Source organism: Artemia franciscana, chromosome 1 (genome assembly GCF_032884065.1).
Source record: "Artemia franciscana chromosome 1, ASM3288406v1, whole genome shotgun sequence".
Taxonomy (NCBI): domain Eukaryota; kingdom Metazoa; phylum Arthropoda; class Branchiopoda; order Anostraca; family Artemiidae; genus Artemia; species Artemia franciscana.
The window spans coordinates 47089445-47109290 of record NC_088863.1 but is presented as its reverse complement, the minus strand read 5'-3'; the positions used below and the strand labels follow the sequence as shown (position 1 = coordinate 47109290).

General features: G+C 34.5%; 1 protein-coding gene across 6 annotated transcripts in view; it reads left to right on the top strand.

Annotated features, from left to right (window-relative positions):
- LOC136030681 (uncharacterized) overlaps positions 1–19846 on the top strand; it is a 152292-nt gene that overhangs the window by 71988 nt on the left and 60458 nt on the right. The window contains exon 1 of one of the 6 annotated variants that reach the window (XM_065709782.1): positions 239–4989. The exons of 4 other annotated variants lie outside the window; for them this stretch is intronic. Coding sequence is in view for 1 of the 2 variants with exons in the window: in XM_065709776.1 (XP_065565848.1) it covers positions 10960–11122 (163 nt within the window). In the remaining variant the exon portion in view is untranslated. Of the gene's footprint in view, positions 1–238; positions 4990–10264; positions 11123–19846 lie in introns of those variants that run through there. One more of the 6 variants, XM_065709776.1, reaches the window with a different exon arrangement.

Genomic DNA, 19846 nt, shown 5'->3' with positions numbered 1-19846 from the left:
CTCTTTGGTTAATAGACGTGCAGTAATTTCAAATCAATTGGACAGAATGGATTATATTGGACATAATGGATTATTATGGCCGACAAAGGGCGCTTTGTGGTGGAAGCTTGGGCCCCCTGGTAAATCTGGAGTGGGCATTTGCCCACCCCTGACCCTCCCCCCCCCCCAATGGCGCCTCTGGATTGATGGATATACGTAAAATCACGATCATTTCCAACATAGGTGAGACTTGGACAAGCATGGAGCAAGATCTGAGATCTATTGTTTTCAGGGTCAGACAGTTCACAATTAAAGTCACTAAACAGGAGACAACTTAGGCCTTCATCTTCATATTTTGATACTAGCTTAGCAATAGAAGTACATGTGAGAGAGAACTTCCTCTCAGAAATATCATTATGGTAATTAGTAGGAAAATAAACGACGAATATGACCACATTCGAAACTTCAACCGCAAGGAAACTGTCAGACTTCGCAACTAGGTTACCAAGTAGCTCTTTCTGTATCATCAGGGCCAAACCACCTGAAGGCCTACCGCGAGTGGACTTAGCATGGTGGAAAAACAGAGTATGAGAAGACGTGAACTCTAACAGTTGACGACTATCGCTTCACAAGAAATGTTCTTAAAGACCCACCACGTCAAACCGCAAGCAAAGTTCAGACAGTAGGTGATGTTTCGGTAGAACTTTCCCACTGATGTTACACGATACAATTTTTAAGGTTTCTTCAGGCATTGTAATTCTTTAGAAGAGACTGAGCGACAGGACATTTAAAAGTATAACATGGGTGGTCGGAGGAATTGCAAAGAGCAAACTTAAGTGCCTTGGTACAAGGATTATCTTTAGTTGTGGAGTGGCCAGCCTCACCACACCTGGAACATTTTCGGGTACCTGAGCACGCAGACGCAAAATGACTATATGACTGGCAAGAAAAGCATTGGGGTGGCAAGCGTTGAAATATACTAATGGGGAGTCTTTCGTACCCTATGATGGACGGAAAGCGAATAGAAGACTCGAGGTCCTCTTTAGACTCAAAAAGAAGCTTAAACGAACGGGTGTTTCGGATTCGAGTTGCTTTCAAACAGTTGACAATCAGATCACATAGGCTATTTTTATTCAGATCTTCAGGAACATAACGGATAATACTGAAAAAGGAGGGGCATTGGAGTTTAGGCTCGACTTCAGAGTTATTCCCGGTTATGCGTGACATAATAGATTCGGCACCACTTTTATTCTTTGTGACTACTTTCCAGGCGTCTCTACTGGGACGAAGCTCGATTATATTCCCACTAACTTCTCCACAAACATGCTCCAGATAAGCTTTACGGGAGTCAGGCTTTTTAAGCTCTAAGGGGGGCTTCTTGAGGATAACTGCATAGGAAGGCTTGGCCGGTGGAGACTAATTGATTCATAGATGTAGCAAGTTTCTCAGCTGCACGGGATTCTTTCTCACTTTCAATAAAGTCCTTCAAACTATTGGAGATTTCTGTCACTTTTTGAGCAACAATAGCACTCAATTCACCAGGCGTAGTTGGGACCTCCGTAGGATCAAAAATTACGAATTTCGGCAATTTGATCCGGTTAGTCTCACATAACTGGATCAGTTTCAGCATATCTAACACATTATCGGCAATCTTTTGGCGAGCAACGTTGTGACTCTAAGTATTCGAATAGTGCCAAAGTGTATCCTTAGCTTTTATAATCGTATCCTTGTCATAAAATCCCACTGCCTTTTCGCAAATTTCATCAGTCTTATTTGCTTGGAGCGCTCGCGATAAATAATTTAGCAAGGCATTATGCACAAGTCTTCCTTTCTCATTCGACATTATGCTAATTTAGAAGTCCAGACACATTCAATAGGAAAAATAACTGGTTACTTTTGGGACGCGACAAGAGCTCATTAGTAATCTAGTACTATAGTCAGTAATCTAGTAATCAGTACTAAAATCAGTATTCTAAAACCTTTCTTAGGTTTTCAAACCTCGGCTTTCTACATGGGTATGTCTGCTTACAGACAAACTTCCAATACTCCTCCACGGACATCGTACATATGTCTAAACCCGCCAAAGAAACAGTGCACTGTTCACGCCATTCCCTGTCAATTAGAGCCTTGTTCCACGAAGGCAACTCACGACTTCTTAGAAAATTTGCTAAGCTAGGTGGGTTCAAGTTTTGAGTATTGACAGGATCAAGTAGACTTGTGAACTCCTAAAAGTCACATTCAAACGTAAAGCGTCTCTGTATCCGTATAATGGCCTCCTTGTAAAAGTCTCTTGCTGTTATGTAGATCTTCCTCACCTCCAACTGTGAGATATCTGGACTAGACCAGACCAAGGATGCCAACTCCTCTTCTGCAGTATAACCCGAGATAGACCTTCTGAACGTCAACATAATGGCTCTCGTCTGTTACGTCAAGAGCCAAAAGATCGGTACAGTTTCTGATGTAGGTTCCATCCACATAGTTTATAGCCAAGGTTGCAATAAGCTTAAGTATTTCCGTCTTCAGCTTATAGAAAATTGGTGACTTCGATTGAAACAATACATTAAAGTCGTTCAAAAGGCCTAGAGCGTAGTCAACAAACATCATTAGAACCTTAATAAAAGGATTCTTCAGATCACTAAGGACAAGTTCGTTGCCATGGGTGGGGTCGTCAAAATTGGCACTAGTGAAATAGAGGGACAATGCGCTCCACTGTTCAAGGATTCTTCGCACACATGCATGGAGGGACGGCCACCAGGCTGTCCTGCAGTACTGCAAGTACTGCAAGTACTGCAACTCGCTTAGCGCTCATAGAGAAATGACTATATACGTGGCGACATAAGTCTTCCAGAGTTTTGGTAAGCTTCTTGCAGGCATACGAAGCACAAAGATAAATGGAGTGGCAACTACACTTGACTACTACCACCCACGGATAATTGTCACTGATCAGCTTTGCTACCGAATTATGACATCCCATTATTGAGTTTGTTGTGTCGGCACAGAAACCAGTCCAATTTCGCAGAGGCACTTGGTTTTCTATTGTTTTCAATAGGCACTGGTCTTTTTGGTGTTTCTCTGAGCACCTCAAACAGACTGACTGACTCTTTAGCTCTGCATTCTTTTTGAGTGTGTTCATATTCCTGGGACTCATAACCCTGAAGGACTCTGAAATAGTACTGATATACAATATACCTCCCTTTTTCTTCCAAAGCACCAAACATTTGGTGCTTGCGTATATATTGTTGCACTTTGTCCTTTAGGGAGGATTCCAAATAGAGGTTGAGAGTTGGGGGGATGGAAATTTTGGGTGGGACCAGGTAGACCCTGGTTAGGTAACTGAAGCATTCAGCTGCAATCACATTGGTCTAAAGTGTAGGTATGGTAAAATAATCAAGGAAATACGAAGAATCACCAATACTCACAAGATAATTATAACTTGAAGCAGAAGATATTATACCCAACCGGTTAATCTTGAACTCTCCAATGCTTAGATGATTTGAATTTCCAAACTATAAGCTCAATTCCGTTTTATATTTTTCAATATCATATGTTCGCTAGCGTACCATAGTAGGCTATAAAGGTGCAAAACAATATTAAAATTGTGGAGCGAACAGTGAGCCTTCCACTAACTCTATTTCGGGTAGATCATGGGAAACGAAAGATTTTCGGGGAGTTTTCGGGGAACAACATTTCTTTTCGAGGAATTTTTTCGATTTTCGGGGAAATCCCCGAAAATTCGGGGACAATGGAAGCACTGCTTACAAGCCCCCTACATGTCTTACCAGTGGAACCAACTCGGTCTTACCATCAAATACATTGGAAACAAATAATATGTACACCAAAAAGCAAAATTTGCAAACCCTCACTGCCGAAGATGACTATAAGCTAACAGCCGACCTTTCCTTACAAGTCCCCTACATGTCTCACAATTGGTATCGGCTTATTTTTGGTTTCAGTGTGTACCTTACTACTGAAGATGTCAACCCCTTGAAACTTTCAAACTAGTATATCTCATGAAGGAATTTTTGTACACTAAAATGGATGACGTATGCTTTGATCGGCTCATCAAGAGTTATCGATTGCCGTCGAAAAAAATTATATCTGTCTTAGTTCAAAAGTTTTTTTTTTCGTAGGCCAACTTTCTAACGTCACCACTTAGAAAAGAGCTAAGGATAAGCTCCAATTTTTTTAGCAATGACAGAACTTTTAAAGTTTAAGAGGTACATCTGATAACATTTCTCTACGTCAATCCCAAGTCCGAAAAAACAAATGATAAACCAAGCCAAAATCACAGCAGCACTTTCGGACCCACGGGAAAATGCCGCTTTTTTGCTTCTGTAAATTTTTCTATTTATCACTCAAAGAAGATATATTGGCTGTGGGGCCGGGTAACTGCCGCACATATTTAACACTTACAGATTTTAGACCCTCTTCAAATTGAAGAGACAGGCACCCTCTTCAAATCTTCAAGTGGTGCCTGCCTGCTAGAACGGAACTTTCCACTCGAAAGCAGAAACATGGTTTGATGAAACGAAAGCTTGGCTGCACAACTTCAGATACTCCTCTCTGACATAGGCTACATAACTCCACTTCACTTCGCAGACCATAGGCTCTGGCTCGTAGACAAGCAAAAACCATCCTTTTTGGCCCCAGACAAGAGTTCTGCGGAGCTTTCCAAAATGTAATGCCATATTCATCAATCCGGCCTGAGGTCCACACTTTCCGTAAAAACTGCACAGGTTAGACCCTTACCAGTTTCCAGGAATAAGCCGACATCGGCGCCATAGGAAAAAAAAAAGAAAAACAGGACAAAATAAAAGTATTGCTTTGATTTGGACATGATTGGACACAATCATGAGGATATCATCTCACGAAGGGTGGGCACAGCACTAACGAAGGTTTTTTTTTACAGCATGTTCGCACAAGGTGGTTCAATGGTGTGATAAATTTGGATGAAGTATATTATTAATCAATATGGATCTGATTGGCTGAGAGATAACAAGGATTCGTGACGTGAGTGCGAAATTATTCTACGGGTCAAAAATTCATTCTGAGAAAAACGTGATTAAAAATGGACGCTCATTTACAAAGTTCTATAGTCCATTTAATAAAATTTTATCAGCTTTATTTTTCCTCCGCCCTTGATGAAATTAAAATAAATAAATAGGTAGGATTGGTTCCCTTTCAGGAAAAGTGTTGCGTTTGGGACTAGGATAAAAACCAGTTTTCTGCTTTTAAGCAACAGAGGGTTGTACGGAGTCTTAATATAGACATACGAATGATTGGAAAAATTCTACTGATTGACAGAAGATCTCCCAGATTTTTTATGTCTCACAGAAAATGATAATTTCGCCCTTAGATCGTGGTATACTTCCAGGCTCTCTTCTGGGATAGACTGACCTTCCTATTTGCGAGAAGTCTTTAAATTTCAACTCACTCATACGAGATTGATGGCTCAGTTCAAATGGAAGATACTATTTAACTCTTCACCCACGGTTCATTCTTTACAATGACACAAAAAAACACTCATTCATCAGATAAGACCCTGTCCATAAATTTGTCAAGGAAAAACTATTAATTAGTTCGATTTAAAATATGACATTTCAATCAAACCCCGGACTTTAAGTTCGTAAAAAATAAGCTAAAATGAATTAAGCTAAGCGAAACAGAAAAAACTCCACCCCGTGTAAGCTCACTAAGCTGTGAAAATGATCTTAATTAGTTACACTTGATTAATTAAACTGTAAGCAAAAGACAAAATCGAAGGACTAATTACTTTGTATTTTTGATGGCAAATAATCACGATAATATGTTCCTAAAAAGGATCGGAATTGAGATTGAGTGGAAACATGAAAGAGGAAGGCTTTATAAATTCAAATTTCCTTTCAAATCCATATAAACTCAAAGAAAAGAATGGATAATTTATAATATGAAAAAACAGGATGTGTATCAATAAACAAGTTTTATTCAAAATCACCAAAAAGTTTGTGACATTGAATAAGGTATTGTTTTTGGTGTCATACGATACAGGACATGATTTTATTCTTCTCAGGAGTATGCATTTACCACGCATCCAATTTTTGAATGTTTTAATTTTTATGTAGGTCTATTGTAGTTTTATAATGTTATCATTTTGTCAAAACTTTTTTTTTCTATAATTTAGTTTTTACAATTGTCTTAGTCGTAATAAGTACTAAATGATGTTCATTAAATAATTTCCCAAGAGTAATTGAATTTGTCACGTAGTTGTTTCTGGTTGCAGTGTTGTTGTTTTTTTATATATGAAAAGCCAATTATTTTGTTTGTGAGTGTACCGACACGATGTAGGAAATAATTGATTATATTTCTTGGGATCCATTTAAAAGATCAAGGAAATGTGACCTGTTTCATTAAAAAGATGAGGGATAAACCTTGTTTTGGTAGAAAACTTGTTTTCCTTAAATAAGTTTGATGTTTAGAGACCTGACTTCTGAAGCTAAGAAGCTTCGCAGACCATGAAAATCATCTTAGAAGTGTTAGAATTTTCCAGCATGTATATCTGCCACATACATTTGCTTTTTATAGTTTTCTGAGGATGAGAGTTTAAATGGCAGAATGCATAAATTATGAACCATTTCAATCAGTTAAAATATTTTTCTTACACAATATTTTTATTCTTTTACAATATTTTACAGGACACTCATCGTTTTTTTTTCTGGTTCACTCATCAGACCAGTTGTAAAAAGGTTCCCATTAGAATTAATTTAGCACCAAAGAACTATGTTGAAATTTAAAGACGAATATTAATTACACCTAATATGAGCGAGAATTAATGACCTTACCCTTAATTTTCACTCGAAAACACTTTTTAATAGCTTGCAGAAGTCATACGGCTCAGCAACATACGATTTGTGGATACTTTTTAGGGCCATTGCTGTGTTGCGGAGCAACAACTACTGCTTTTGCAGCTGCCTTTTTTCTCCTCGTGATTAGTGGTCTGTAGCTCCGAAGTGATAAGAGATGCAAACACGAAATTTTTCCTTGGTATGGGAATCGTAAAACAGGGCAGAAAAGCTCCAGCGAAGTTTGAAAATTTCCATAGTTTGCAAAAAAAGTTATTCTTTTCGCAGGTAGTACATGATATCAAGACAAAACTATTTTAGCTGAGAAAGTAAAGTTTTACAGAAAAAATTATGCGTTGCTCCTGCAGAAGATCAAATATATATATATATATATATATATATATATATATATATATATATATATATATATATATATATATATATATATATATATATATATATATATATATATATATATATATATATATATATATATATATATATATATATATATATATATATATATATATATATTTATATTTTTATATATATATATATATATATATATATATATATATATATATATATATATATATATATATATATATATCTATCTATATAAAAATAAGTTGTCTGTCTGTGGATGGATCAGGTGACGTCACCTGAAAAAACTGGATCAGGTGACGTCAAAACTGAAAAAACTAAAAAAGGCAAAAACTACAAAAAAAAACTAAAAACTAATAAAAAAAATAAAAAAGCTAAAAAACTAAAAAAAACTAAAAAAAGGCAAAAACTACAAAAAAAAACTAAAAACTAATAAAAAAGCTAAAAAACTAAAAAAACTAAAAAAAGGCAAAAACTACAAAAAAAACTAAAAACTAATAAAAAAAATAAAAAAGCTAAAAAACTAAAAAAACTAAAAAAACTAAAAAAAAGGTAAAAAACGAAAAAAACTAAAAACTAAAAAAAACTAAAAAAAAAGGAAAAAACTGAAAAATAAGCTAAAATAAAGGTAAAAACCAATAAAAAACTAAAAAAAAAACTGAAAAAACTAAAAAAAGGCAAAAACTACAAAAAAAAACTAAAAACTAATAAAAAAAGTAAAAAAGCTAAAAAACTAAAAAAACTAAAAAAAGGTAAAAAACTAAAAAAAATAAAAAATAAAAAAAAAACTAAAAAAAAGGAAAAAACTGAAAAATAAGCTAAAATAAAGGTAAAAACCAATAAAAAACTAAAAAGAAAAAAGGAAAAAACTAAAAAAAATTTTCATCTAAAAAACTAAAAAAGGTAAAAACTAAAAGAACTAAAAAAGAAAAAAATAAATGACGAAACTCAAAGAGAAAGCGACCAGGACAAAAGGAATGTTCGATTAGCAATCAACAAAGCACCGGGACACAGGGAGTATAAATGACGACCAGGACATAAGTAAAAAAAAAAAACTATCTATATATATAAAAATAAGTTGTCTGTGGATCTGTGGATCGTGGATCAGGTGACGTCACCTGAAAAAACTGGATCAGGTGACGTCAAAACTGAAAAAACTAAAAAAAGGCAAAAACTACAAAAAAAACTAAAAACTAATAAAAAAAATAAAAAAGCTAAAAAACTAAAAAAACTAAAAAAAGGCAAAAACTACAAAAAAAACTAAAAACTAATAAAAAAGCTAAAAAACTAAAAAAACTAAAAAAAGGCAAAAACTACAAAAAAAACTAAAAACTAATAAAAAAAATAAAAAAGCTAAAAAACTAAAAAAACTAAAAAAACTAAAAAAAGGTAAAAAACTAAAAAAACTAAAAACTAAAAAAAACTAAAAAAAAGGAAAAAACTGAAAAATAAGCTAAAATAAAGGTAAAAACCAATAAAAAACTAAAAAAAAAACTGAAAAAACTAAAAAAAGGCAAAAACTACAAAAAAACTAAAAACTAATAAAAAAAGTAAAAAAGCTAAAAAACTAAAAAAACTAAAAAAACTAAAAAAAGGTAAAAAACTAAAAAAAATAAAAAATAAAAAAAAACTAAAAAAAAAGGAAAAAACTGAAAAATAAGCTAACATAAAGGTAAAAACCAATAAAAAACTAAAAAGAAAAAAAGGAAAAAACTAAAAAAAATTTTCATCTAAAAAACTAAAAAAAACTAAAAAAGGTAAAAACTAAAAGAACTAAAAAAGAAAAAAATAAATGACGACACTCAAAGAGAAAGCGACCAGGACAAAAGGAATGTTCGATTAGCAATCAACAAAGCACCGGGACACAGGGAGTATAAATGACGACCAGGACATAAGTAAAAAAAAAAATTAACAAAACTAAAAAGAAGTTAAAAACTACAAAAAAACTAAAAAGAAAAAAAAACTAAAAACTAATAAAAAAACTAAAAAATCTAAAAATCTAAATAAACTAAAAAAGAAAAAAAAAGGAAAAAAATAAAGGAGAAAAACAAAACTAAAAAACGAATGTATATACAGACCGGTACACCGGGATACAAATGACGACCGGGACACAAGGAATATAAATGACGACCGGGACACAGGGACACAACTACAACGGGGACACCGGGGGAAACAGGGGGATATAAATGACGACCGGGACAAAAAAACTAAAAAGAAAAAAAAACTAAAATCTAATAAAAAAACTAAAAAATCTAAAAATCTAAATAAGCTAAAAAAGAAAAAAAAAGGAAAAAAATAAAGGAGAAAAACAAAACTGACGACCGGGACACAGGGAATATAAATGACGACCGGGACACAGGGACACAACTACAACGGGGACACCGGGGGAAACAGGGGGATGTAAATGACGACCGGGACACCGGGACAGGGAATGGTCGATTAGCAATCACCATCAACAAAGCTCAAGGGCAATCATTAGAATCATGAGGTATAGATCTGAATACAGATTGTTTTCCCATGGACCATTATATGTTGCATGTTCAAGAGTCGGTAAACCTGACAATCTATTTATATGCAAAGACAATGGGACAGCAAAGAATGTTGTATATTCGCAAGTTTTACGTAGTTAAAACCATATATATATATGTATATATATATATATATATATATATATATATATATATATATATATATATATATATATATATATATATATATATATATATATATATATATATATATATATATATATCTATATTCACAGGTGGGACATAGGGACACAACTACAATGGCGCGTAACTATTATGGCGCGTAACGACTTACGCGCGCGGGGGGGCTTGGGGGGGGCGCGAAGCGCCCCCACCAACTAGGTGTTGGGGTGGCGCGAAGCGCCACCCCAACAGCTAGTATATATATATATATATATATATATATATATATATATATATATATATATATATATATATATATATATATATATATATATATATATATATATATATATATATATATATATATATATTTATATTTTTTATATATATATATATATATATATATTATATATTTAGCTAAAGATATATGTCTTAAAACTCGGCAAATGATTGGTGTTTTTGACCCTCTTTGGCCATTTTTTTATTGAGGTAATTTACTTATGTTGTATGTTGTTATGCTGCTATGTTATTTATTTTGTTATTTTTTTGTCTTGTTTTTTTCTTTTTGTGTGTGTTTACTCCACAGTTTAATGTACTTTGTGGGTTATAAATAAATTATTATTTTAATGCGGATAGACAGATCTATATCTTCTCTGACACTGGTCTTCTGGAAACAAAATTCGTTCTGTGAAATTCTACTTTGATGTTTGGATCTCAAATTCCCTATATTTTGTCGAAGCAAATTGCCCTAGCTTTGAGGCTTAACTTTTTGGAAATTTAAATACTGATAGGAATTCGTATTATCCGACAACCTAAGCAAGATTTCCTCGTAATTTCTTGGGAAACACGTAATTTCCGGAAATCCTTATTTCGAAACAGAAGTTCTGTTTTTTTTTAAACGCAATTTTTGGAGAAAGATTAATTTCAGTATTTGACCTTGAGTGCTTTGGGTATGACTCGAATGCGCTTCTTAGATGACGTGAACTATGATATATCACGGCCAGAATAAATCATTTACTTTCCTTATGTCAATTCGTTTAGATTTGTAAATATATTCGCAGATGCTAAGTTGAAAAGTTATCTTTTTTCTTATCAAAAACTGCAGATAAAAGTCGGACATATACAACATGAGATTGCTACATTCGAATTTCTTTTGCACGAGGTGTTGCATTAGTATGATACACGATCACTGGGCAATTCAATTCATTGTGTTTGGGAAATGTCTCTGGGAGCTAAGAGTCGGGCGGCAAGCAGATTTGTGCACCGAAAGATGCCCAAACAACAAGATAGGTGAAGTTTCGTTGATTAGCTTCAATAATTCTCAAACAATAAGATAATTGAATTTTCTATATGGTGATGCTAAGATTATTCCTTTCGATCGTATTTTAGGAAATTTGCCACAATTAATGAATTAGCCTTCAAATAAAACAATCTGTCAAACATATGTTTTGCCCAGCCACACTTAAATTCTTAACCTCTGAACCATTTACAGACTTGGTAGTTGTTTATAAAAAATAAATATAGTACATCTATCAGTAGGAAGCGAATTGCCCTTTTAGATGTCTCTTTGATAGATAATATGGATTCCCGGAGTAATTTCGAAATAAGAGGAGGACTACATATCCAAGTGCATTGGAAAGTTAAAGAACGACAGATTTCATGAAAGGGTGGTCAAAACAGATTAAAAACTATTTATTCAATTTTGGAATAATTTGTCTACTTTCCAATGAATAATGTATTATTTTTGAACTTAGGGGTGCTATGCTCGGCCAACTTTCCCTAAAAGGACGTCTCTTGATAGGTTAATTTCTATCGATCCATTTTTCTGTTCACATTCACAAGTGAATTTTGGCGTCCCTCGGGGATTAGTTCTAGGGCCTTTGCAATTTTTGATTTATGTAAATGATCTTTTTTATGTAGTAAAAAAGCAGAAACTTATTACTTGCTATAGACTTTGTCATCCTAAGCATTCTCTTGCCCATAGTGCCAGCTACACTTCGCCATCTTCTGATGTCCTTGTTTGTTTTGCTGATGAGAACACACTTGGCACTTCGGGGAAATTGCAAATCAGATCTTCGATCAAATTTGGAAAATTTGTTTGAGAGAGTTAATTTTATGACTTGATGCCAATTATCTTACTCAAAATTTTCCAAGTCTATTTTTTTAATATTTTCGCAAGTTTCACAGATTTATCCCCAGATCGGTACGTTCTTTTTTTGGGTATTCTTTTTGATGAAAACTTTTCTTTAAAACGTCACATTAATTTGATTAAAATGAAGATATGCAGGAGTCTCGGTATTTTAAGGAAACTTCAACAAACTTTCCCTGGATTAATATTGAAAATCCTTTTTCAATGCTTGATCCAATCTTACGTTTCTTACTGTCAATAGCATGGATGTGGATGTCAACCTTTCTTTCATTGTTAAAACCACGTTCTAAGGTTTACAATAAAGCTAGAAACCTCATTAAGGAAAATAATTGTTAAGGAGTTATCCCATTACTTGATCTCGAGTGACTGTTTATTCTTTCGTGTGCATGTTTTACTTGTTCTCAGCTTCATGGTGACCTACCCCGTCCCCTAAGTGTTCCGCCATCTTTGAAATTGTCTGTGTGTCTCTGTGTCAAGTGACGTCATGTTTGTGTGTCGACTGACGTCATATTTGTCGACTGACGAAATTACAGACCGGGACATCGGGACACAAATGACGACCGGGACACCGAGACATTGGGAATAAAAATGACGACCGGGACACTCAAAGAGAAAGCGACCGGAACACAAGGAATGTTCGATTAGCAATCACCATCAACAAAGCACCGGGACACAAATGACGACCGGGACACAGGAAATATAAATGACGACCAGGACACTCAAAGAGAAATATATATATATATACATATATATATATATATATATATATATATATATATATATATATATATCTATATCTATATATATAAAAATAAGTTGTGGATGGATGTGTGGATGGATGTGTCAGGTGACGTCACCTGAAAAAACTGGATCAGGTGACGTCAAAACTGAAAAAACTAAAAAAGGCAAAAACTACAAAAAAAACTAAAAACTAATAAAAAAAATAAAAAAGCTAAAAAACTAAAAAAACTAAAAAAAGGCAAAAACTACAAAAAAAAACTAAAAAAAAACTGAAAAAACTAAAAAAAGGCAAAAACTACAAAAAAAAACTAAAAACTAATAAAAAAAGTAAAAAAGCTAAAAAACTAAAAAAACTAAAAAAACTAAAAAAAGGTAAAAAACTAAAAAAAATAAAAAATAAAAAAAAACTAAAAAAAAGGAAAAAACTGAAAAATAAGCTAAAATAAAGGTAAAAACCAATAAAAAACTAAAAAAAAAAAGGAAAAAACTAATAAATGACGACACTCAAAGAGAAAAAAAGGCAAAAACTACAAAAAAAACTAAAAACTAATAAAAAAAATAAAAAAGCTAAAAAACTAAAAAAACTAAAAAAAGGCAAAAACTACAAAAAAAACTAAAAACTAATAAAAAAGCTAAAAAACTAAAAAAACTAAAAAAAAGGCAAAAACTACAAAAAAACTAAAAACTAATAAAAAAAATAAAAAAGCTAAAAAACTAAAAAAACTAAAAAAACTAAAAAAAGGTAAAAAACTAAAAAAACTAAAAACTAAAAAAAACTTAAAAAGGTAAAAACTAAAAGAACTAAAAAAGAAAAAAATAAATGACGACACTCAAAGAGAAAGCGACCAGGACAAAAGGAATGTTCGATTAGCAATCAACAAAGCACCGGGACACAGGGAGTATAAAAAAAAGAAAAAAAAAGGAAAAAAATAAAGGAGAAAAACAAAACTAAAAAACGAATGCATATACAGACCGGTACACCGGGATACAAATGACGACCGGGACACAGGGAATATAAATGACGACCGGGACACCGGGACACAACTACAACGGGGACACCGGGGGAAACAGGGGGATATAAATGACGACCGGGACAAAAAAACTAAAAACAAAAAAAAAACTATAAACTAATAAAAAAACTAAAAAATCTAAAAATCTAAATAAGCTAAAAAAGAAAAAAAAAGGAAAAAAATAAAGGAGAAAAACAAAACTAAAAAACGAATGTATATACAGACCGGGACACCGGGATACAAATGACGACCGGGACCCGGGACACAGGGAATATAAATGACGACCGGGACACAGGGACACAACTACAACGGGGACACCGGGGGAAACAGGGGGATGTAAATGACGACCGGGACACCGGGACAGGGAATGGTCGATTAGCAATCACCATCAACAAAGCTCAAGGGCAATCATTAGAATCATGAGGTATAGATCTGAATACAGATTGTTTTCCCATGGACCATTATATGTTGCATGTTCAAGAGTCGGTAAACCTGACAATCTATTTATATGCAAAGACAATGGGACAGCAAAGAATGTTGTATATTCGCAAGTTTTACGTAGTTAAAACCATATATATATATCTATCTATATTCACAGGTGGGACATAGGGACACAACTACAATGGCGCGTAACTATTATGGCGCGTAACGACTTACGCGCGCGGGGGGGCTTGGGGGGGGCGCGAAGCGCCCCCACCAACTAGGTGTTGGGGTGGCGCGAAGCGCCACCCCAACAGCTAGTATAAAAATAAGTTGTCTGTCTGTGGATGTGTGGATGGATGTGTGGATGGATGTGTCAGGTGACGTCACCTGAAAAAACTGGATTAGGTGACGTCAAAACTGAAAAAACTAAAAAAAGGCAAAAACTACAAAAAAAACTAAAAACTAATAAAAAAAATAAAAAAGCTAAAAAACTAAAAAAACTATAAAGGTAAAAACCAATAAAAAACTAAAAAAAAAACTGAAAAAACTAAAAAAAGGCAAAAACTACAAAAAAAAACTAAAAACTAATAAAAAAAGTAAAAAAGCTAAAAAACTAAAAAAACTAAAAAAACTAAAAAAAGGTAAAAAACTAAAAAAAATAAAAAATAAAAAAAAACTAAAAAAAAGGAAAAAACTGAAAAATAAGCTAAAATAAAGGTAAAAACCAATAAAAAACTAAAAAAAAAAAGGAAAAAACTAATAAATGACGACACTCAAAGAGAAAGCGACCAGGACAAAAAACTAAAAAAAAAGGCAAAAACTACAAAAAAACTAAAAACTAATAAAAAAAATTAAAAAGCTAAAAAACTAAAAAAACTAAAAAAAGGTAAAAAACTAAAAAAACTAAAAACTAAAAAAAAACTAAAAAAGGTAAAAACTAAAAGAACTAAAAAAGAAAAAAATAAATGACGACACTCAAAGAGAAAGCGACCAGGACAAAAGGAATGTTCGATTAGCAATCAACAAAGCACCGGGACACAGGGAGTATAAATGACGACCAGGACACAAGTAAAAAAAAAAATTAACAAAACTAAAAAGAAGGTAAAAACTACAAAAAAACTAAAAAGAAAAAAAAACTAAAAACTAATAAAAAAACTAAAAAATCTAAAAATCTAAATAAACTAAAAAAGAAAAAAAAAGGAAAAAAATAAAGGAGAAAAACAAAACTAAAAAACGAATGTATATACAGACCGGTACACCGGGATACAAATGACGACCGGGACACAGGGAATATAAATAACGACCGGGACACAGGGACACAACTACAACGGGGACACCGGGGGAAACAGGGGGATATAAATGACGACCGGGACAAAAAAACTAAAAAGAAATAAAAACTAAAAACTAATAAAAAAAACTAAAAAATCTAAAAATCTAAATAAGCTAAAAAAGAAAAAAAAAGGAAAAAAATAAAGGAGAAAAACAAAACTAAAAAACGAATGTATATACAGACCGGGACACCGGGATACAAATGATGACCGGGACCCGGGACACAGGGAATATAAATGACGACCGGGACACAGGGACACAACTACAACGGGGACACCGGGGGAAACAGGGGGATAACCTGACAATCTATTTATATGCAAAGACAATGGGACAGCAAAGAATGTTGTATATTCGCAAGTTTTACGTAGTTAAAACCATATATATATATATATATCTATATTCACAGGTGGGACATAGGGACACAACTACAATGGCGCGTAACTATTATGGCGCGTAACGACTTACGCGCGCGGGGGGGCTTGGGGGGGGCGCGAAGCGCCCCCACCAACTAGGTGTTGGGGTGGCGCGAAGCGCCACCCCAACAGCTAGTATATAAAAATAAGTTGTCTGTGGATGGATGGATGGATGTGTCAGGTGACGTCACCTGAAAAAACTGGATTAGGTGACGTCAAAACTGAAAAAACTAAAAAAAGGCAAAAACTACAAAAAAAACTAAAAACTAATAAAAAAAATAAAAAAGCTAAAAAACTAAAAAAAACTATAAAGGTAAAAACCAATAAAAAACTAAAAAAAAAAGTGAAAAAACTAAAAAAAGGCAAAAACTACAAAAAAAAACTAAAAACTAATAAAAAAAGTAAAAAAGCTAAAAAACTAAAAAAACTAAAAAAACTAAAAAAAGGTAAAAAACTAAAAAAAATAAAAAATAAAAAAAATAAAAAATAAAAAAAAACTAAAAAAAAGGAAAAAACTGAAAAATAAGCTAAAATAAAGGTAAAAACCAATAAAAAACTAAAAAAAAAAGGAAAAAACTAATAAATGACGACACTCAAAGAGAAAGCGACCAGGACATGTACACCGGGATACAAATGACGACCGGGACACAGGGAATATAAATAACGACCGGGACACAGGGACACAACTACAACGGGGACACCGGGGGAAACAGGGGGATATAAATGACGACCGGGACAAAAAAACTAAAAAGAAATAAAAATAAAAACTAATAAAAAAAACTAAAAAATCTAAAAATCTAAATAAGCTAAAAAAGAAAAAAAAAGGAAAAAAATAAAGGAGAAAAACAAAACTAAAAAACGAATGTATATACAGACCGGGACACCGGGATACAAATGATGACCGGGACCCGGGACACAGGGAATATAAATGACGACCGGGACACAGGGACACAACTACAACGGGGACACCGGGGGAAACAGGGGGATGTAAATGACGACCGGGACACCGGGACAGGGAATGGTCGATTAGCAATCACCATCAACAAAGCTCAAGGGCAATCATTAGAATCATGAGGTATAGATCTGAATACAGATTGTTTTCCCATGGACCATTATATGTTGCATGTTCAAGAGTCGGTAAACCTGACAATCTATTTATATGCAAAGACAATGGGACAGCAAAGAATGTTGTATATTCGCAAGTTTTACGTAGTTAAAACCATATATATATATATATATCTATATTCACAGGTGGGACATAGGGACACAACTACAATGGCGCGTAACTATTATGGCGCGTAACGACTTACGCGCGCGGGGGGGCTTGGGGGGGGCGCGAAGCGCCCCCACCAACTAGGTGTTGGGGTGGCGCGAAGCGCCACCCCAACAGCTAGTATATATATATATATATATATATATATATATATATATATTCACAGGTGGGACACAGGGACACAACTACAATAGCGCGTAACTAATATGGTGCGTAACGACTTACGCGCGCGGGGGCAGCTAGGTGTTGGGGTGACTTGCGCGCGCGGGGGGGCTTGGGGGGGGGGGGCGCGAAGCGCCCCCACCAACTAGGTGTTGGGGTGTCTGTGGATAACAGCTAGTATATATATATATCTATATATATAAAAATAAGGTGTCTGTCTGTGTGTCTGTCTGTGGATCAGGTGACGTCATGTTTCTGTGTTGACTGACGTCATGTTTTCGACTGACGAAATTATAGACCGGGACATCGGGACACAAATGACGACCGGGACACCGGCACATAGGGAATATAAATGACGACCGGGACACAAGGAATGTTCGATTAGCAATCACCATCAACAAAGCACCGGGATACAAATGACGACTGGGACACAGGGAGTATAAATGACGACCAGGACATAAGTAAAAAAAATTAAAAACTAAAAAAAAGGTAAAAACTACAAAAAACTAAAAAGAAAAAAAAACTAAAAACTAATAAAAAACTAAAAAAGCTAAAAAGCTAAAAAAAACTAAAAAAGAAAATAAAATGAAAAAGAAAAAAAAAGAAAAATAAAGGAGAAAAACAAAACTAAAAAAAGGTAAAAAACTAAAACCTAAAAAAAGACCAATTCAAAAACGAATGTATATACAGACCGGGACACAAATGACGACCGGGACACCGGGACATGACGACCGGGACACAGGGACACAACTACAACAGGGACGCCGGGGGCTCAGGGGGATATATAAATGACGATGGCGACACAGGGAATCGTCGATTACCAATCACCATCAACAAAGTTCAAGGGCAATCATTAGAATCATGAGGTATAGATCTGAATACGGATTGTTTTCCCATGGACCATTCGACGTCATGAAGTTAGTTGTCGTCATTTTTGCTATGACGGTGACGTCATTAAAGATATTTAAGACATATATGTTCAGGTAGAAATCTATTAATGTTTAAGTTTAAAATGACTGATGAACTTACAATGGCACAAGCCGATGAAGATGCTCAAAGAGTCTATGCCAAAAAACTTGCTGCTGATAGAGAAAGTCAGAAAAGAAAGCGTGCCGAGGAATCAAAAGAACAGCAAGGAAACAGGCTTGAGGCTGATAGAGAAAGAAAGAACAGAAAGCGTGCCGAGGAACTACCAGAGCAACGCGAAAGCAGACTTGCTGCTAAAAGAGAAAGGGAAAAAAGAAGGCGTGCCGAGGAATCACAAAAACAGCAAGAAATCAAGCTTGCTGCTGATTGGGAAAGTAAGAAAAGAAAGCGTGCCGAGGAAGCACAAGAACAGCAAGAAATCAGGCTTGCTGCTGATAGAGAAAGTAAGAAAAGAATGCGTGCCGAGGAATCAGAGCAACCTGAAAGTTATCGCCTGGCATCCAGGTACAGCCCAGTCGATGATTATAGCTTGAGTAGATGTGTTCAAATCGGGACAATGTCTAAAATTTGTCCCTATTGCAAGGCCTTGAAATTCAATGGTGAAACAATGGGAATGTGTAGCGCCTCAGGAAAAGTTAAACTTCCTCTATTGGCTGCACCACCAGAGCCATTGAAGACTTTCCTTACTGGAACTACGTCAGAATCTAAGCGTTTTTTGTCACAAATCAGAAAATACAACTCATGTTTCCAAATGACGTCGTTTGGAGCCCAAATCGAAAATAAAGGTCAATTTATGTCTACTTTCAAAGTAAAAGGGCAAATTTATCATAGAGCAGGGTCCCTTCTACCATTCTCAGGCGAGAATCATAAATTTTCACAATTGTACTTCATCAGTGATAGAAATTCTGAATTGAATGCATGTTGCGAAATTTCTCCCAACGTTGAAAGGACAATCGTTTCCCAATTGCAACATCTTTTCCACGAAAATAATAATTTAGTGCGTCTGTTCAAAACAGCCATCGATTTGATGCCTACTGATACGCATAAAATTGTTATTTCCGCTGACAAAACGCCTCCTGGCCAACATGTGGGTAGATACAATGCTCCAACTGTCGACGAAGTGGCAATCGTTATGGTCGGTGATCAGTTTTTACCTCGAGATATTATTCTTCATAAGCGAAACGCTCAGTTGTTAAGAATTGCTGAAACTCATCGATGCTACGATGCCCTACAATATCCTATCATTTTTTGGGATGGAGCCGACGGCTATCACTTTAATATTAAATTGATGAATCCAGCCACTAACAAAGAAATGAATAAGAAATGCAGTGCAATGCATTATTATTCCTATAGACTAATGATTCGGCAGGATGAAGAAAATTATATTTTAAAATGCCGTGAATTGTTTCACCAATTTGTCGTTGATATGTATGCTAAAATTGAATCAGAACGTTTGCTATATATCCGCCTGAATCAGACCGAGCTCCGCTCTGAACAATAAATTCATTTGCGAGATGCAGTTATAAATGACGGTAATACCACAAACGTTGGAAGATTAACAATTTTACCTTCGTCATATGCTGGCAG